Here is a 20,037-nt window from a genome sequence, read left to right as displayed (position 1 = left end):
GGTCTAGGTCGTTCACTTCCCAGGGAAAGGTCTCTGCCTCTGTCTTGCACCTTCCTACAGATAACCTCTCTTCCTAGGATGCTTTACAGCAAAGGCTGATTCAACAGGATGCTTCAGTTCTTCAGTTAAAGCAGGAACTGCTAAGAGCAAACATGGACAAAGAGGAATTGCACAACCAGAATGTAAGTCACTGTGCTGCTGAGGGTTAGATTATTTTAGAAAGAGGTCGGTGGCCCTGAGGGCTCCAGCACTCACAGGGTGGAGTTGGTGGTTGCAGCATAGTTCCTTGGGGTCATGGGATAGTGAACGACCAGTCAAAGGTCTCTGCTTAATAAAAACTGCACACAGTCCACTAGCCAGCTGTAAGACTCACTGAAGTTTCCTGTTCTTCGCTCCCACTTCCTGTCCTCCAAGACCTTCAGCTGAAACAGGGAGTTGCTTCCCATGATGTTTTCAGTACAGTTGCATTCTTCCTTCCTTGATGTGCTCCCTGGGTTAGCAAGTGGCACTTTGACAGGTGAAACTGCCAGGTACAGTGTCTCTCTGGAGACAGGAGGGCAAGGAAGAAACTGTCCTGTCCAAAAGATTGCCATCCTTAGACACCAGTGCCCTTGAACTCTGCAGATATTTGGTCTTGGGTCACCCTTTAGCACAAGGGGCAAACAGGTTGTCACTAACTCTCTAGGAATACCTGCCTCACACATTTGTGTTATTTCTGCAGGTTGACCTTCACAGGAAGGTTGAAGAAAGAAACCGGCTACTGGCAGAATACAAAGTAATGGAACCTCTCTTCCCCGGAGGCTTTGCTAGGGGCAGCATCTGGTGGTTCTTCAGTTTTGTGAATGTGACTGCTGTCTCCCTGGCATGCAGTCACCTCTGGGAATGGCACTGTGGATAGTGAATAAGTTGCAATAGGCATGGATGTTTGTAATGAGAGGGAGGGATCAGATGTTCTTTGTGTTCTGCCCAGTTTTTTGTAGTAGATCTTCTATTGTCATGGTTTTTCTGTGGTGGCCTGCTGAGTATCTAACACTTGTGCAGAAGCCTATCAGGTTAGGTTGGGTCACCTGATTTTCCACTGATCCCTCAGGAATCTGTTTTCTCTGGGACAGTTGTCTGGCCTCAGTAGTGGATCTTTGGACAAGGGGACTCCAGGCAACAACCACCTGACCGATCTTTTCAAAAAAAGCTTTGATACTCAGTTCTAACATCTAGCTAGAAGTACACGCATTGTGTAAGTCAGCCTGTAGAGGAACCTGATGCTGGCAGATAACATAACCTTCCCTGCCATGGGAAGATGATTGTAAGCCTTACTCACTGTCCTGTTGATTCTCTTGATTACTGTGTTGCAGAAAGAATTGTGCCAGAAGGATAGGCATTTACAGCAGCATCAGACCAAACTGGATGAAATGCTTAGGCAGCTTTCTGAGGCCAGCTACCAACAGGTATGGAGCAGGTGGGCTGCACTGGTGCCCGGAGAGCTGGCACTTACCTTGGTGGCTCAGTTTGTGCTGACTCTTTTCTACTCCTCTCACAGGTGGACTTGGAGCGGGAGCTGGAGCACAAAGAAGCCCTGCTAGCTCACTGCATGAAGAGAGAAGCTGAAGAGGTATGGGAAGCTTTGGTCTACACATCAGACTGCTGGAGTGATGTTTCTGTCCGGCACCCTCTAGCTACCTATCTCCAGAAATCATCCACTTTATCCCAGAGAGGCCTGGCTCCGTAATCTTGTTGTCAGTGCCCTAAATAAGGCAGCCAGACTCCGCAAAGCATCTACCTTACCAAAGTTCTTGGCAGCGAGTGCTCTGGCTTAGCCTCTTGTGTCAAAAATCCTAAGGGATGAAACAGTGAGGGGAGCACAGGAGTGAGTGGAAGCCAGAGACTGTAACTTCTAGCTTCAGCTCTGACACTGTCTAATGGTTAGACCAGGGTTTAGCTTCTTATCTTCTCCTTTCCCTGTTGACCCTGGTATTGAGCACTTGGAACTGTCTTGGTGGAAACAGTGCCAGCCCCAACATCTGTCCCTGCACAGTGTCACTTGAACACTGATTGTGCTCACTAGAGCTTGCAGAGCCTTCCGTGCTGTAGCAGCAAGCCCCTTCCTGTCTCTGCCTCTTTTTCACCCTCTGTGTGCGAGGAATTATGTATGTGCTCTGACCTATAGGACTGCCTGCACGCTCCTTAATGAGTGTATTTACCTGGTAGAAGATGGGAGTTATATCAATGATGTGGAAAGTTTTCGTGCCTTCTCATCATTTTGAAGTTCACAAATTGGGATCTTTGGGGAGGTCCTACAGTTACATTCCTAGTGGCAGACGCATCTCACCCTGAACAGGTGATGACTTACAGCGGTCACAGTGCTCAGAGCAATGGCTTCCTCCAGACAGCAGGAAAAGGAGCTGGTCCCACAGCCCACCAAGGGGTAAGTGCACCTAAGGGGTATTTTCCCAGCTAGATGCAGATGAGGCCTCCAGATATCCTGGAAGCTATTACCTTGTTAAGAGAGATTTCCCCTTTCTAAGACCTATGGCTTTAGATAGGAAGAAAGCAGCCTGGAGTTAGTCTGAGTGACTTGTGGTCTCTTGGGCAGACAAATGACTTGCAGCTGGTTCGTGATGCCCTTCGCAGCCTCAGAAACAGTTTCAGTGGCCACGATCCACAGCACCACACCATTGACAGTCTGGAGCAGGGCATCTCCAGCCTGATGGAACGGCTGTACCACATGGAAACACAGAAGAGGCAAGAGAGAAGGGTAAAGGCTTCCTAGGGCACTTAGCTCTTAACTTCTGCCCCTTACACAACTCAGAGCTAAGCAGCAATGAGAACTCCAACTGGGAAGTGACATTTTATTCTCTCTTTTGGCTTTGCACCCTAGATCCGGGGGAAATCACCAGCAAGCAGAGCAACAAATGAGTGTAGAGACTCCTGGCCTCCCAAATCCAGTAAGTGCCTTTCAGGTCCTGCCTTCACACTGCCAGATTCATTGCTCAGGTTTTCCTGGCCAGAGTCCAGGGCATAGCATCCTCTTGGGAATCTGCCACCTCCACCTTCTTATTCCCTTTACCAGAGCTCACTTTCCTCCATTTAGTCATTTGCGGTACAGATTAGACTTCACTGCAAAGGAAAGGGGGCAGAGACAGTCTATGGCTGCTGTTTGTAAAGCACCATCACAGTGGGAGTCTGTCTGGGCCAATTTGGTAGTACTGCGGTATAAATAACTATGACAATTCCCCCTGGGATGAGTGGGAAATGCGATGTTATTTCAGCGTTCCTGCTGGTTTGCACCATCTAGTGGACATAGATAACTGTACAGTTGCCTCTTCCTCTGTTCCCCCCGCAGTGTCTAGCTCCTTTCATATAGGCATAACAGCACAGCCCTTTCTGACACCACGTTTCCTGGCTCCAGCTCCAGCAGTGCCCCGTTTGTCAAGCAAAACATCCTGAAGGCTGTTTTTTCCAATGTTGGTTGTAAACATCACCTAGAAAGTCTATGGGGTTGCAGGGGACTGTAGATACTGGGGAAAGACAGAGGCCCCCACCTTTCAGCTGCATTGTAGTGTCCAGCAACAGGGTAGCCTGGAGGTACAAGATTCGGAGGAAGGTAGGAGAGGAACGCAGAAGCCTGAAGTGGGTTGTGAAGAGGACTTGCTGGGTTCTCCCTCCTCTCCCATAAACTGCAGTTTTTAGAGCAGCCAGAGTCATGTGTTCTCTGTACAAACTGTACTGCTCCCTTTTTGCAGACTCCATCCCCCTCCACTGCAGCAGGAAAATTGAGTCTTGCAGTCACAAACATAGAATGCCTTGGGTATGAAGAGCTGTAAGATGTGGCCCCAAAGACTTGTTAAATCAGAAAGCCGTTGAATGGGGGTGCATAGTGTTTTCTACATCTTAAAACTGTAGAGTCACTCAATGTGAACCTTCCTCTGCTTCAGCTTTTGGCCCAACATATTGCAGGGAAGCAGGAAATGAGGCAGTAGCCAGAAAGAGAAACATAAATGAGCAAAGAAAAACCCATGCACAAACACCCATCCTGGCCAACTAGAATGGGAAAATGGGGAGGAGACAGATCACCTTTTGCCTTGATGTCACTGCATCCTCCTCTACCCATCTGCAAATGAAGACAAGTGATAACGTAGCTGTGCTGGATGGGGTACTGTTCAGTCATTTTCTCTTCCAGAAAGGTTCTCCCGTCACTGCTGAAGTAGTGTCTGTGGAGTAGATGGTGGAAGCGAGCCCCTCTGTGGATGGGACAGTAATCCTGGAGGACAGTGCTAGGCAAATCTTCCATGCTAACGACACAGTTGGATGGTGACCCTACCTTAAAATGCAAAGTTTTCCAGTAAGCAGGGGAATACCTGGCCCTTCCCAACAGGGATGATTAGCCGCCCTCCTAAGAATCTCTTCCTATCACCATGTTCTCTGCTGTGATGGCAAATTTGCTGACATCACCCCTTTTTTTTCTCCTGTCGTGACAGGAGACAGGCTCTTCCCCAATGATTGTGCTCTTATCTTTGCAGAGCTGCCTCATTCTCACAGTACACCTGTGATGAGCACCAGTGCCTGCACCAAAGTGTTGTACTTCACTGACCGCTCCCTCACACCTTTCATGGTCAACATACCAAAGAGGTGAGGCCTGGCTTTGCCCTGCTGACTCTGATGTGGGAGGTGCTTGTTTCCCTTAAAACATTAGTCTAATCTCTTCTCAGTATGGTCACAACTAGCACAAGTTCGCTGTGCATCAACTTGGGCATTGGATTTCATACCATTGCCTAGAGCAGTCCCCTAGCTGACGCGTTTGTCTTAGACCCCTAAGAGATTCATCTCTTTTTGTTTTGATGAACTTCCAAGAGCAAGAGAAAGCAACCAAGCAGGTCTATTGTGGCATGTAGTGCAGGACGCTCTTGTCAAAACAACTATGGTTGTCAATGCAAAAGGGAGAGTGGAAGAGGCTGGTTCAAAGTGGTTCTTAGTAAATTGGGAGGCAATTCTTCCTCTGAAGAGGACCTTGGGGTTGAAAGGTGTGTTCCTGGAGGGGCACACTCTTCATATCCCTGTGGCCAGGGTGCCACATGCCTAGCTAGACTTGTGCTGTGGCTTTGCATGCTGTGTAGTAATGCTTGAGCTACATCCAGTAACGATGTACTATGGGACAGTGCCAAACTCTTTCTTTGCAGGTTAGGGGAAGTGACTCTGAAGGATTTTAAGATAGCTGTTGATCGCGAAGGAACCCACCGGTACCACTTCAAAGCCCTGGATCCAGAGTTTGGCACAGTCAAGGAAGAGGTAAGTGTGGAATTTAGCTATCGGCCGCCTTGGGTCCAGTGTTACCACTCAGCCCTGGAGACCGTGGTCACCTTGCTTCTCAACTAATGAAAACTTTGAACTTGCCCCCCGAACAGACTGTGTATTTTCACAATAGTAGATTAAGCTCCTCTTGTAAGGTGCTAAAATGGGATGTTTTCATCCCCAGCCAGAGTAATTACATGAACATGATTGCAGACGCCTGGGCGTTGCAGAGCCCTTTGGGCAAAGAGCTGGCTATTGGCAGACAGTCTATGACACAGCATTGCTCAGGGGACACTGGGTAAAAACACAGACTACACTTCTAGCCCTTCAACTGGCTTTATAAAACCTTTTGCAATGAGAGAAACAACTTTAGGCAAATGTAGTTTATTCAAAAAAACATTCTCCCACTTTCTTTTAAAGGCTTTTCAGAGATAACTGTGTTTGTGGCATCTTTTCCTTTGTCTACTGCATTACAGCCCTGTTTATGCTCAGGCTGGTGTTGGTGTGGATTGGATTCATTAAAGATTATTGGGATAGTTCCTGTTTCACAAATTAAGACAAATGCAAAGTGAAGTCAGCTGACTAGGTAGCCATTCTGCAAAAGCAGCTGGAGATTGTAATCTGGATCAGAAAAGGCATGTTTCCTGTCTTTATTTTACCTTTCCTACCTTTCCTGTCAAAAACATGCCAATAATAATCTTGACAGTTACTGGTTAAAGAAGGGGCCTAATCAGTTCTTTACTGAAAACCTGAAAAGATTGCTCAGACATGTGAATGATGGATGAGGTACATGTTCGCTGGGCTGTGTAGTGAAATCTGAGCTAGGGTCTCTGACTTGATGCCTGCCTTTTATGCTGCTCACACTGTAGAAGAGTGGTGTCCAGACTCCAGACATGACAGGACTCCCTTTTTTTGTAGGTGTTCCATGATGATGACATCATTCCTGGTTGGGAAGGGAAAATTGTGGCCTGGGTGGAGGAAGACCATGGGGAGAATTAATCAAGCTTTTAAGTCTTGTCACTATGGAAACCTGTAACTGGCTGCTGAGCTCAAAGAATGACCAAAAAGCACGTGTGCTGGAAGGAGTCCAATTCAAGCTGCCAAAAAAGAGGGCTTCTCTGCAAACAACGGGTAATGCATGTTGTGTGCACGGATGCCTGGCATCTGACTTTCTATGCCCAAATGCAGACAGTGTTCTGAGACTGAAATGACAGGTCTGTGGGAAAGAAACACCTTGCTTTGTCCTGACAACTAAACACTGGAGGCCTTAATGATGCATTGCTCCCTTGCCCTGCCTCTCCATTCCTGCAATATGCGGTGCAGACTGTGACTGGGCATTTCAAGTCTGGTTTCTTGTACGTGGTATTACATGTACAAATCTGCACTGATGGCAAAAATGTGAAGCTTTGCCTTCATGAGTCAGAAGAAGCCGCTAGATTATGCAAGCTGAAGGTTTGACCAGCTTTGGTCCTGGACTTGCACGTGCTGCAGGAGCAGAGTGAACTTTCTGGACATTCCAGACTGACAGTATAGAAGTCTGACCTGGGAGTCTTCTGGAGGTTTTATGCATGGACTAAAGCAAAGATCACCAGCTTTGGCAAAGCTCCTTTTCTTCCAAACTCAGGCTTCCATTTCCTAGCCCTGCTTTTCCCACTTGCTCTCCAAAGCTGTACTCACTTCTGAGGCCCTCTGGGTTTGCCGTGGGGGACCGTGGGATCTTGGTGCTTGCTTATTTGCTGAAGGATTTTATTTGCGGGGGAGCTGGAATCAGCTGCTGCCCTGAGGTACTTCTAACGCCTCTCCTTGTTGAGCCTCTTTCCCTGCACTCCTACCCTCTCCCTTTTTAGCAAGGCAGACAGTTTGCCACCTCCTGTGCACAGGCATCATCCTGTGCTGCTGTTCACTCATTACCAGGGCCACTAAACACTTACCCATACCAGTAGTATAAACCCCATCAGTTATACTACCACTTCCCTGGTATGCCTGCTCCTGGGTGCCTGAAGGATCAGGAAATAAATGACTGCTTGGGAAAGAACAAGCCCTAAAATCCCTGAGTTTTTGGGTTTGGTTTTGTGGGGTTTTTTGTTTGCTTGCTTGTTTCTGCATTGCCCATCTCTGCCCTTCTGCTGCCAGTCAGCTGTACTTCGAGAGCACTGCCTGCGATGTGCAGCAGACACTGTTGACTTAGAAGGTCAAACGGCAAGTCAAGTCTCTGCTCATTCTCGGTACATGTGGCCCCTCTGTGGACTACTTATGTGTCTGTGCTGTGCATAAGGCTGGGAGAGGGTGAACCTGGTTTTACTGTTTTATATTAACATGTCCTTTTGTAAACATGTTCCTGTTCTTGGAATTATTTTGTACCAGTTTACATTTGTCTGAGGACTGTGGATATTTTTATACTAGTGCAAGTGCTTTCTGTATATTTCTGCACGCATTATACTGTGTTTTACTCATTTTTCTAGTGGATGCTGAGATGTTTTTGTATCGTCTCCTGTTAACACAACACTGGGCTCATAACTTTATTTTACTATGGAAAGCCAACTAGTTCCTACTGGGTTTTATATTTTTGCCAGTTTTAATCGGCAGCAACAATACTATTTATTTTTCTCACTGCTTCACTGTCCAGGAAGTAGCTCAAGGCTCTTATGTGGCTCTGTGCCACATTGGCACAACACAACGTGCCTCCTGATCTGGACCATTTGTTATGGTGACTTTCTCCTTGCAGACAGCAGTAGGAGAGTTCATCAATGAACAAGTTCATCAATGGGCTGCAGGGGGGAAATACATCTCTCTTGGAAAAGAAACAAAGATTTTCTTCCTCCCTGGAAATAGTTTCTCTGTTGCATGATCTCTGGTGGGTTGGTAAAGAGAGCATGGGGTTGTTATACTGAAATCAAATGTATTTGAATTGCAAATTTTTCTCAAGTGTTTCTCTCTTCAGGTTTTACTCATCAATTTTATTTCAGCAAGAGCCATGCACCCAGGCTAGAATTTTATGGAGAGAATTAAGACAATTTTCAAGGTCTGCCTCCCTCTCTGCTACTCGGAGATGAGCAGTTTGGTTTTGGAGCACTGAAGACACAGGAGGCTGTTAATACGATCAGAGCTTCTAATGGATAAGTCTTCAATCCAGCCTTGCCCATAGCTGTCCCATTTTCCCATCAAGAAAATAGCTAATACAGGAGACAGCACGTTCTTGTTCTTAGATCAGTTCAGATAACTAACCATGTCACATTTAATATGCTTACTGCCACCAGAGAGCCAAGGACTGAACCCTATATGGAAACACCCTCCAGAGCAACAATGGGCTATATTTGAGACAAAAGGCTTGATTTGGGGGGCTGACAGTCACGTACGTTTATCCATGCTAACATCCCGTGTAAGCTGGGACAAAAGACATCCCCTGAGACAGAACTGATAGCACTGCTCTGTTCTTGGGTTCCTATATGCAGCTCCCCTCTGTGGTAGCGAAGGTAGAATTGCTGGAATGGTGGTCACTGAAGCTAAAGGATTGCTGCTCTGATAAGCTGTATCCCATGCATAGTTTGGGTTCAGCCTTCTTCAGGCTTTTTACCTTTGCGTGATTGACAGAAAGGCATCTGGAGGAGGTAAGGAATATTAGGCATGGGAATAAGAGGTATGAGAAGGAAAAGCTGTTGGCCAGATGATTCTTTCTGATAAAAGTAAAAGATGTTGCTTTTAAATCAGTTTGGCACTGCTATAGCACTGGGGGATGCGCTTTTAATATCGTACCCAGGACTTGTATTTTTCGCCATTTTGAATCTGTTTACTTCTGTCCAGCTTTCTTCAAAGTTACTTTCCTGTTCCTATGCTTGTAACTTGCCTATGTAACAGACATGCTATGTGTGAAATTATATTTTCATAGAAACTCTGATGTTTGCATTCATCATTTAGGGAGGGCAGTTATTCTACAGCTTGTCCTCTAGGAAAGCGAAGCTTTATCTGTACATCTAAACTCATACCTGACTGGTTAAGCCTTGGACCAACCAGTTATCTTAATAAAATGATGTTTGCAAACTGAGTCTGTTCACTGCTGGTAAAGGGGAAGGTGGCTTTGAAATGAGAAGGCACACATAGGGATGCAGTCTCAAAGTCACTTGGAGTGCATAAGATAAGCTTCCTCTTGGTTGTGGAGAAAGCCTTTCCTATCGCTTTTCCACAATGTTTTAGGAAAGCCTGCATTTTCTGAGACTTGTGAGACAGCAGATGTAGAAGCACATACCCTGAAGAGCAGGCTCAGAGTGTTAGTAAAATTTACACTCACTTTAAAAATTGGCATGAATAATACAAAACTGGAACATAAACTCTGCTGAGCTGCCTTGGTGATAGGAAAATAGGCAATTTCACTGCTGCCCCCCCCCCCCCCCCCGGTTGTATAAACTGCTGCAGCCGGCTGAGCTCCGTCAAGGTAAGTCTCCTACGTGCTTGGGAGCAGCCACTCCTAAATCATTTAGTATGGCTAGAACAGCAGCCCTGCGTGCGATGGTATTTTCTTGGGTATGGTGCTAGCCAGCTTAGTGCTTTGCCCTCGTGCTTCCCAACCCTTTGCAAAATACTGTTGCTTTCAAAGTGTAAGGGAAGTCTTAAGTTGGGGGAACCTGTGCTCCTGCATCACGGGCAGAAGCTGTCATCACAAGCACTGCCCGGAATAGCTCCTAGATTCACATGTCCCCATACAGAACTGCGATCTTGCTAAAAATCCAGCAACCCAAGAGGGCCTGTTGCAATTTCAGATGGGTATTGCATGAAGGTGCGATGCAAGCGTTTGCTACAGCCCAATTTCCTCACTGCTGGACAAGCTCCTGGCCCTGACGTGAACCCCGAGGCTGCACCCTCTGCCAACCCCGCTTCTCTACCCCCTCCTGGTAGCGCTGGGCCGTGCCGGAGTGCAGCGTTACGAGTGGGCAGGGACACGCGTGTCTCCCGAGTGCCCCAGGGAGCCTCCGCCAGCTCTGCCCTCCGCGGGAGCGCGCCGGGCCCGCTACACGCTGCGGCCTCGGGGCGGACAGACGGCGGGGTCCGCCGGGGACAACCCCGGGCAGCCTCCCCTCCCCGGGCCGGGCTCCCACGGCCGCTGCAGCCCCCGCAGAACCGCCCTCGCCTCCCCCCGCCCTCCCTCAAGCCGTCCCGCCGCTGCGCAGCGCCGCCTCGCAGCCCCCGCGACGCCGTGACGCGACGAGCCCGCCCCGTCGCGCTTTACGGCAGCGCGGTAGTGTCGTGAGGCGCCGTGCCCGGACGGAGGAGGTCACCGAGCGGCGGCGGGGCCGCGGGTCCGGCTCCAGCATGTGGCGGGTCTTGGCGCGACGCGTAGCCCGGGGCGCGGAGGCAGCTCCTGGTCGGGTGCGGAGCTGCCGAGCGTTCGGTGCCGCTGGGGCCGGCCGCGGCGCGGCGGTGGGGTTCGGGGCTGTGCCGCTGAGCCGCGGCCCAGCGTGGGGCGGCCCCACGCACCGGCCTGGCGGGCTTCTGCTGCCTCCTGCCTGGCCCCGGCTCGTCCCGTGCCGCTGCTGCAGTCTCCCGGCCCACCAGAAGGTGAGAGTCTCCCCCTTCCCCCCACCCCAGGCAGGCTGGGTGACCCCCCATACCCTCCGGTGTTCATGCGTCTCGAGCCACTGGGGTGCCCCAGAGGACAGACTCGTGTGTGCGTGTGTGTCCCCTGCCTTGGGGATAGCCCCTTCGCTTTCCCTCTTCGAGTCTTGCTTCCCCTCCCTGGGCAGCTTGGTTTGTCCTGGGGGACTGCAGTTCTCTCCCCACTCCCGCGGTTCTCACACCCCTGCCCCAAGACCCTGTACCATCATTGGGTACCAGCCCCTTCACCGCTAGTACTTTTCTCTTGTACCTCTCTTGGTGCCCTGGTGTAGCTTCTCCCTGGCTTGGTCAGCCCCATCTCAGCACCCCAGTATTGCTTTGCCCTGGGGTCTTACTGGCAGGTTGGAAGCGATCATGACCTGCTGGGGATTTGCAGACAGGCTATTCTTTGTGCCCCCCTGCCCCAGCCTGTGCCAAGGATCCGTCTTTGCCCCGTGTGTGGGGTTCCTACTGTCAGGGCTGTGTGGGTTGTAACACTACCCTATTCCTCACAGGTGGCCTTGCCAGCTCTGTCCCCAACAATGCAGATGGGCACCATTGCGCGCTGGGAAAAGAAGGAAGGCGACAAGATCGGTGAAGGGGAGCTCATAGCTGAGGTATCCTGGGGGCACAGGCTGTGCTGCATTTCTGATGAGCTGCCTGTGCATCCTGGGTTTTGTCACTGGTTACCCTCGCTTGAACACAGATCTTCGGTTTAAGATCACGGATCCCCACGGATGCTGTTGGGAACGACTGGCTAGCAGCCTTTCAAAGCTGGTTGCTGCTCTTCCCCTTTCTGAGCAGGATAAGCACTTAAGCTGTTTGAGAGCATACTTCCTAGAGCTGGTGCTACAGGGCAATTTTTCCAGAACTGTGTGCGTGGTGACCCTGCGCTGTCAGACTGCGAGGCTCTGAGCTCAGTGGTCTTTTCTTTCGCCGTGATGGTGTCCTGTTCTCTCTCAAAGGTGGAGACAGATAAAGCAACAGTTGGCTTTGAGAGTGTGGAGGAGTGCTACTTGGCCAAGATCCTCGTGCCAGAAGGAACAAGAGATGTTCCTATTGGGGCCATAATATGTATTACAGTAGAAAAGTACGTATTTTGCTAACCCTTGGGTTGAATTTTCTCTCTTGGGTCTTCTTGGGTAGCTTGTGTGAAAGGCTTAGGGACAGTCATCTGTTTTTGCGGTTCTGTGTTTTCTTTTAGGCCTGAATATGTTGATGCCTTTAAAAATTATACTCTGGATTCTGCAGCGTCTGCCCCCTCTGCAGCCTCAGTGCCTCCCCCTCAAGCTGCAGCTCCCTCACCACCAACTCAGCCTTCTGCTCAGGCTCCTGGCAGCTCTTATCCTCCTCATATGCAGGTAAGAGAGCATTGCTGATAATTTAAAGCTTGTTGTACTCTTTTTCTGTCTTTGGCATTGACAATTTCTGTCTTTGGCGTTTTGTCATAAATACTATCTGGAGTGGGAAGTTATTAGTTATGATTGTAGGAGTGTGTGCCACTTGAATTGTTGCATGCTTAGAGCAGGTGATTGGGGAGGTCCCGGAAAGCTTTTTTACAGAAAATCATTTTGGCATCCCAGCTGCTAGTAGAGGAGAGACGTTGTCTCTCCAGGATTGTTATGCAGTCTAGAAAAACCTGCTATATTTGCATTATTCGCGCAGTTCTGTTATAGAAAGACCTTGTGCTGTGAATAACCTCAGAAGGCCTGCTTACATCTCAGAGCAGAACTCAAGTCTGTGATACTCTAGATGTGTTTGTGGCTGACTAATAATGAGTTGTATTTGTGGCTAATCTTTCTGCCTTGATTAGATATTGAAGTGTACATCCACTGTTGCTATATTTGAGCACTTTATAATGGGGTATTTCCGTGACATTCCTTTGAAAAAGAAAATTTGAAATACTAAACCTCATTCCACAGATGATAACATGCGGTAATTGATTTGCCTGAGATGTTATGTAAAGTCAGTAATTGAACAAAGAATTAGTTAAAGGCTCCTTAATCTGACTTCTGTTTTGGCTAATAAACTTGCTTACTTCTCACTGCTTGCCTTATCTGTCCAGTTCTGCTCTGAAGCTGTACTCACACGTGCTGTATTTGCTGCACAGCAATACGCAAATCTAACCCTACAGACAAGCCTGTATAGCTCTTAAAGGGGACAAACCTGTTTGTCACAGACAAAGTGACTTGCTTCAGTCTTCTTTTTAACCTTGCAGATAGCAGCTGCGAGACACTGCTAATGTGATGGTGGTAATAATTATTTGGATATACAGATTTCTTGCTCTTTGCTTTTACTTGCTTTCTGGCTTAGGCCTTGATAAAAGTGGTCAAACGAGCAATATGGGACAGCACTGTGCTTTGCTGTAATGGAGTCAGATCTAGGAGTGCCTTAAGGGCTGTCTGTTTCTTCAGGTTGGCATCATTTAGTCAGGAGTTAAAACTGTGTTCCTGTTCCTTTTGGATTACCAGAATCTGATTCTCATTTATCTGGCTTCACAGGTCACTCTCCCTGCCCTGTCACCTACCATGACGATGGGCACAGTGCAGAGATGGGAGAAGAAGGTCGGGGAGAAACTGAATGAGGGAGACTTACTGGCAGAAATTGAGACAGATAAAGCCACAATAGGTGAGTCAACTCCAGAGCCTTGGCTTTTGATTTTGATGAGGTGCCCTTAAAAGGGGAGGACCCAGAGTAGCCTCTGTGCCAACTGTTCTCCTGGCTGCTCAGGATCTGAAGCTGTGGGGCAACTAAAACAAGTTTTGTTAACTTCTCATTCCATTGGAGAGCTAAACATTGGAGCTCCTAAAACTGCTTCTGTTTCTTCATCAATCCTTTTTGGTAATGGAGATGTTTCCCTACTAGTTGCACTGAAAAGGATTCTCTTGCCTACTAAATATAGGACAGGGTTTTAGCTGCTGAAGTCTTTAGAAGCAGCATGTAGAGGAACTCTTCAGCTGCATCAGGCACCAAACTAGTTTTGTTTCTTTCCTTTACAGGATTTGAAGTGCAGGAGGAAGGCTACTTGGCAAAAATCTTGGTGCCTGAAGGAACAAGAGATGTGCCATTAGGAACGGCTCTCTGTATCATTGTGGAGAAAGAATCTGATATTCCAGCCTTTGCTGACTACCAAGACACTTCAGTAACTGACATGAAGGCACAAGCTGCTCCTCCTGCTCCTCCTCCACTAGTAAGGATCATTGTTAACGCGTGAGAAATTATGGGGACCATTAAGAGGTCTGATCTGAACTGTTCTGCTGGTTTGGCCACTCCAAATAATAATGTTTACGATTCTGTGAATGCAGGGCTACCGCATGTGTTGGTGGCAGGTGACCACAGAAGTGATCGCTAGTTTGCCCTCCGAAAGGTGGAGCAGATAGTCATTCATTATGATCTCTTCTCCAGCCTGTTGCTTGTGCCAGTTCTAATGCCTCGTCCTGGATAACTGGGAGCGTAACTTACTTATTTCGCCTTTTTTTTGGTGTATAGTTCAGCAGCTTAGCTGACCTCCTTCCCAGGAAGTTTCTGATTTAATTTCTGGCACTGGGAAGGTTCTCTGAATCTGAAAATTCTTTCAGATGAGTGACTGGTTTTGCTGCTCTCTTGACGGGTAATTAGATGGTCCTGTTCTCTTATTGTACCTGCAAAGCTTTTCCTGAATGATCCATAAGCTAATCGCTTTGATTCTTCTGTTAAGGTGGTGGCAACTCCTGCTGCTGCTCCTCCTCCGCAGCCTGCTGTTCCTTCCACTCCAGCAGTCCCCGCAGCTGGGCCACCTCCCCGGAAAGGAAGGGTCCTGGTTAGTCCCCTGGCAAAGAAAATGGCAGCAGAAAAAGGAATTGACCTTGCCCAAGTGAAAGGTAGGTTTCCCTTCTGCTTCCTTGCTCTCACTATCAAGATTCTGTCCCTCTAGGTATATACTTGCTTATTCTTTTCTTTCCTCCCTGTCAGGAACATCCTGATTATGCAGCTGTCCTCACCAGAGGTTGTGTTAAGTGACTTCTCTCTGTTGAATAAAACTGGTACTTTTAGAAGCAATGCTCTGTCGCAAATAATTGAAATCCTCTTACATTTTTGTTTGGCCCTTTTAGGTACTGGACCAGATGGTAGAATCACAAAGAAAGATGTGGAGTCATTTGTGCCACCAAAGGTTGCTCCGGTGAGTAGGCTTGAGATCTGTAAGAATGGATATTTTGTTATAGTGGTGGAAGTGGTCTGTAGAAATGCAGCTACTATATGGAACTGTTATTGCTGGGTTGGTTGGGTTATAACACTGTGTGGGCTATAGTGACTGTTAGGCTGCAAAGCCTTAACATGTCAGAAACACGGACGAAGTTTTCTTCCTTTATTTGTCCCGTTGATGTTTCACTGAGATAAAAAATTGCATGCTCCCTACCCTTCATTTGGTTGCTACGTTGTTATGGATTGAGGTAAGCCCAGTCCCAACTGATCTACGGTTGCTGAAAAGAGGCCATTAGAATGAAAGCCAGACTTGTGAACCAACAGCCTGCTGTCATTGTTGCCACTAGTACCGTTGCTTGTCTTTTGTATGAGGTGATGGAAGTGTTGCTTTGCGTACTGCTGGAAGGGATGTGGCCAGGTGCAGTTAGAGAGTGCCCTCTAGCATACCTCTCTGCTATATGTAAAACAACCATCTAGCAGGACTTAGTGTTGTGGGAGCTTCACAGCAGTGTATATCAGTGTTGCATTTCTAAATCGCTCAAGTACTACGTTTACTGATCGAATATAGGACTTATAAAGAACCCAGTGGGTACTGGAGAGGAGAGGATAGGATAGAGAATAGAAATACCTGCTGCTCTTAAGCAAGAGGCAACGTAGGCTTAGCACTTGTTGCCCATACTGAATTACTCTGTACAGCTGTTATTTGGATAGTGCTGTGAATTATGCCGTCTTTGATTGCAGGCTCCAGCAGTAGAGGCAGTTCCCGCAGCTGCTGCAGTTGCAGCAGCACCACTGGGGACCTTTACTGATATCCCTATCAGCAACATTCGGAGGGTAAGAAGATTTTATTCCTTTCCGAGATCCGTTATTTGCAGCCATGAATTTTCCAAATTGATTTATTTTCCTCGCTTCCGTTGTATACCCGCAGGTCATTGCGCAGCGGTTGATGCAGTCTAAACAAACAATACCTCACTACTACCTTTCTGTTGATGTAAACATGGGAGAAGTACTGGTGCTAAGGAAAGAACTCAATCAGGTAAAGCATTTAGGCATGGTGAGAGTGTGTGCATGGGCGGAAGCTGCATTCTCTCACAGGTTTGCCCACCCTGCTTTTGGTGACATGCCATTTTGGCTTGGAAAAAGTAGTCTTTTCAGTGTCTTTTCTACCTGTTGTGGACCAGTTCTGGATTGTCTGTGACAGAATGAGACTTTTTACCCAGGTACTGTGCACTGGTTTCTGGCTTCCCTAAGAGGGCCACTTTGTATTCTGCTTGGTGGTGTTCAATTCTTCCAGCTGGAAAGTAGGGCAAAAGGGTAAAAAAGGTTTTTAAGAGTAAAAAGTGTAGAAAAATTAAGCAAAGTAATAATTCTAATCCAAGTTTTGGGAAGAATAAACATTAAGAAAGATTGTACCTTCTTAAATTATGAAGGGGATGTATTCACCTCCTAAATTCACCTTGGCACATATTAGTGCTTACAAGTAGCGTGATTGTTTTCTAACATTTTCTCTAAACGAGGCTGCATGGCAGTGACTATCCAAGCTAAATGAGGTAATGTGTAAGAGACAAACTGACTCCTCAAATCTCTTTTGTTTTCAGGAGGTCTCGGATAACATTAAGCTTTCTGTCAATGACTTCATAATTAAAGCTTCTGCTCTGGCATGCTTGAAGGTGCCTGAGGCAAATTCTTCATGGATGGACACAGTTATTAGGCAGTAAGTTTATGGTACGGTCGAAGCCAGAAACTTACTTTGTTCAGTAGGGAGTTTGTGGCAAAATAGTAGACCTTCTGCTGAGATTTTGAGGGAGGGAGGGAAACAGGTATAATGCAAAGGTTGAGGGGCTTTCGTTAAAGTACTGAGAACCTTGCGTCAATGGCTAGTGTGCGAGGTGAAATAATTGTTGCAAAATTAATATTAATTTAGTGTTGTCTGAACAGTTCTGACATTTTTTTCTTTGTTGTCTTGCTAGAGTAACTGGCATCTCCTTTGTGTCTTGCAGAAATCACGTAGTGGATGTTAGCGTTGCAGTTAGTACCCCTGCAGGGCTTATAACCCCTATTGTGTTTAACGCACATATAAAGGGCCTGGCTTCCATTAGTAAGGATGTGGTTTCTTTGGCAACCAGAGCCCGGGAAGGTAAACTTCAGCCTCATGAGTTCCAGGTGAGAAACTCTGATTGCTGTTAAACATTGCTCCACTTGACTTCTGTTCAGAACGAGCAAAGTCTGTTTTGTGATGTTTCGGCCTTGTTCATTAATGTTCCACATTAAACAGCTTTTGTGGATTTGACTGTGTTTTTCTTGTAGGGTGGTACTTTCACGATTTCCAATTTAGGAATGTATGGGATTAAGAATTTCTCTGCCATAATCAATCCACCTCAAGCCTGCATCCTTGCAGTCGGTTCCTCAGAGAAAAGGCTAGTGCCAGCTGATAATGAGAAAGGGTAAGTGTTAATCTGATTCTGCAAATGCTGAGCTTCTGGATTCAAACTTTGAAATAATGGCTAGTTTCCGAACATTTCTATTAGATTATAATTAAAAAAACCAAAAAAAGAAAAAAATGTAATTGTTGACATACTGCTTTCAGTATCTTCTGAAGAGGTACCTGGTCTAGTGGAAGGTGTCCCTGCCCATGGCAGGGGGGGGTTGGAACTCGGGGATCTTTAAGGTCCCTTCCAACCCAAACCATTCTATGACTCTATGAAGTACAGTGAGACCTTGTATAAAAGAGTCACACAGGCATTAGAGAAATGCAGTGACTGACAAATGATCTGCTATACGTTTATTCTTGCAGTTTATTTGCAAGTTAAGGAAAGGCTGTTTCTTTCTTTGAGGGGTAAGGTTAAGCTGTGGAAAAGAGTCTGGGATCCACAACAGTTTTGAAACCTGTTTTTCTTTAACAACCTGCTTAAACTTGCATTTGAGGAATACCTAAGGGATGGATTGTGATTCAGGTGTCCTGTGTATAATACTTCTTGCTTGGAGCTTGAACTAGCATAGACCCAGGAGAACATTTAGGATTATTTAAACTGTACATCTGTAACCAAGCACTAACTGCTATTGCTGGTTCTCTGACAAAAGCTTTTTTGCTTTGTTAGAGGCACTGACTTGCAGAGGATTGTGTTAACCTTTTTTTTTTTTTTTTTTTTTTTTTCTTTTCTCCCAGATTTGATGTGGCCAGTGTGATGTCCGTTACACTTAGCTGTGACCATCGTGTTGTAGATGGAGCAGTTGGAGCACAGTGGCTTGCTGAATTCAAGAATTTCCTTGAAAAGCCAGTAACCATGCTGCTATAATTTTAACTGTGCAAGCAAAATTTTCCTGGGTCACACTGTTTTGTTTTAAACAAGCTATTTAGACATTAGTGTTCAGTCTTATTAAAAGAGTTCCTTTTTTATTTTAAATATGTATTATATTATCTGGTAATGTTATTACCAGTCTGTACAGAAAAAAGTTTGCAAAAGTGCTTTTCAGAGCAATATTACAGCTATACTGTATTTTTATACAGTTAGTTGACTTGCAAACTCTTCCAAAATGGAGTTAAGCATCCCAGACTTAAAAATGATCCAGGCAGTATGCATACTGCCATCTGCTCCTAAACTAGACTGAACGGGGGGTGCACACCAAGCAATTTCATGACCTCTGTATTCTCAGAAATTTGAACTACAAACATCTCTTCACAGGAGTTCAGATGAGATGGTAACTGAAACGTACAAGTTAGTAGAAGGTGAATTCCCTTATTATCCTGTTCTCCTGCTGGGGTGGGCGAGTGTGACAGATGCACTAAGGGACTGAAGCGCCTGGGAATAGTTTCTCAAAGGCCAAGTGCTAGCATTCCAAATCTCTCTTGGAATTTGGCACTGGTCTGGACCTTCTCGGCTATGTGATCCCTTCTGAGCACTTTAAAGTAAGGTGAAAGAGCACTGATATCTGTGGGGTCACAGCTCTCGGATACCCCAGGGAATGTGCTGTCTTCTCATGGACTTTCACTTACATGTGCTTTTTGTATGAAAACTCTTTAATTGCTATTCCTCTTGCTAAGTTAATATCAAACTATGATGCCATGGAAGTAACCATTTTGCAGAATGTTCAAGAGAATCTGTGTGTTGGAACTCGATATAGGCAAATCACACACACTAATAATCCCATCAGTGGATATTAATCATGTGATGACTCGAATGCTTGGAATTTTTTTTTCAGGCATTCTGACATAGGAAGCTCTGAGTTAGTCACTAGTACTGCAGTTCTTCCTTGACTTGTCTATGTTGTCCCAGCCTCAGTAAGCTGCAGAATGTGCTATCCATGTATATATTGTAAGTAAAATGCTTCAACAGTTTGTTGGACTTGTATCCAGTTACCCCAGTCATTGTATCCTGAAAGGGGTGCAGTGCTGAACACTCTTCAATTCCACTTTCCACATGGAAATGTTAATGTAAAAAGGACAACTGTGTAGTAATTACAAAGTGGCCAGGAGAATGAAATAGTGGGGGAGAAGTTTAAAAACAAGCAAGAAAAAGTTTAAGCTGATCTATTACTCTCTATATCGCATCAAGTACTGTCTCCTGTAAAGTTCTACACACTTCACTGAAGCTATTGAAAGAAAATACTGTGGAAATTAAATATTTTTGTGGGAACTATTTAATGTCTGGTTGCTGTGATACCTGGTTTTCATGCCTGGCTTAAGCGAAAAAGTGCATTAAGGTTTTGGGTTTTTCTTTAATGATCTAAAATATCTTGGTTCCAGACTTGCTCTAGTGAACCTACGTTCTATTAAATGTTTGGAATTGACAACTACTAAAACATGTTCCAGTGCTTTTCTCTTCAGTCGTGTTAGCCTTTCAGTCTGATAGTGAAACTCACCCTATTAACCTTAAATTGTAATCACAAATGTTCCAAAATAATACGTGCTTTATTACTATCGTGCAGCAGTGAACTTAAATCTTCCTGGCTTCCTTGCTGCAGTGTTCACCAGAACCTCGACTT

At 46.3% G+C, this 20,037-nt stretch overlaps 2 protein-coding genes across 3 annotated transcripts in view; both read left to right on the top strand.

The window, feature by feature from the left end:
- DIXDC1 (DIX domain containing 1) overlaps positions 1 to 6,285 on the top strand; it is a 35,602-nt gene extending 29,317 nt beyond the window's left edge. For both annotated transcript variants that reach the window (XM_009957667.1, XM_009957668.1), the window contains 10 exons: positions 78 to 182; positions 722 to 775; positions 1,353 to 1,445; positions 1,538 to 1,609; positions 2,336 to 2,422; positions 2,591 to 2,752; positions 2,876 to 2,942; positions 4,518 to 4,626; positions 5,175 to 5,283; positions 6,205 to 6,285. In XM_009957667.1, the coding sequence (XP_009955969.1) occupies positions 78 to 182; positions 722 to 775; positions 1,353 to 1,445; positions 1,538 to 1,609; positions 2,336 to 2,422; positions 2,591 to 2,752; positions 2,876 to 2,942; positions 4,518 to 4,626; positions 5,175 to 5,283; positions 6,205 to 6,285 (939 nt within the window). The remainder of the gene's footprint in view (positions 1 to 77; positions 183 to 721; positions 776 to 1,352; positions 1,446 to 1,537; positions 1,610 to 2,335; positions 2,423 to 2,590; positions 2,753 to 2,875; positions 2,943 to 4,517; positions 4,627 to 5,174; positions 5,284 to 6,204) is intronic.
- A 4,305-nt stretch (positions 6,286 to 10,590) lies between these two features.
- DLAT (dihydrolipoamide S-acetyltransferase) lies at positions 10,591 to 19,691 on the top strand. The gene is made up of 14 exons (XM_086476958.1): positions 10,591 to 10,836; positions 11,388 to 11,489; positions 11,838 to 11,962; positions 12,077 to 12,233; positions 13,374 to 13,500; positions 13,872 to 14,062; positions 14,570 to 14,732; positions 14,964 to 15,031; positions 15,796 to 15,888; positions 15,983 to 16,090; positions 16,653 to 16,768; positions 17,055 to 17,217; positions 17,362 to 17,498; positions 18,221 to 19,691. The coding sequence occupies exons 1-14, from the start codon at positions 10,591 to 10,593 to the stop codon at positions 18,348 to 18,350; spliced, it is 1,926 nt and encodes a 641-aa protein (XP_086333084.1). The 3' UTR covers positions 18,351 to 19,691.
- The last annotated feature ends 346 nt before the right edge of the window (positions 19,692 to 20,037 follow it).

Source organism: Leptosomus discolor, chromosome 22, assembly GCF_034619465.1.
Source record: "Leptosomus discolor isolate bLepDis1 chromosome 22, bLepDis1.hap2, whole genome shotgun sequence".
NCBI lineage: Eukaryota > Metazoa > Chordata > Aves > Leptosomiformes > Leptosomidae > Leptosomus > Leptosomus discolor.
Note: the sequence above shows the minus strand (reverse complement) of the source record. Positions and strands in the feature narration are given on the sequence as shown.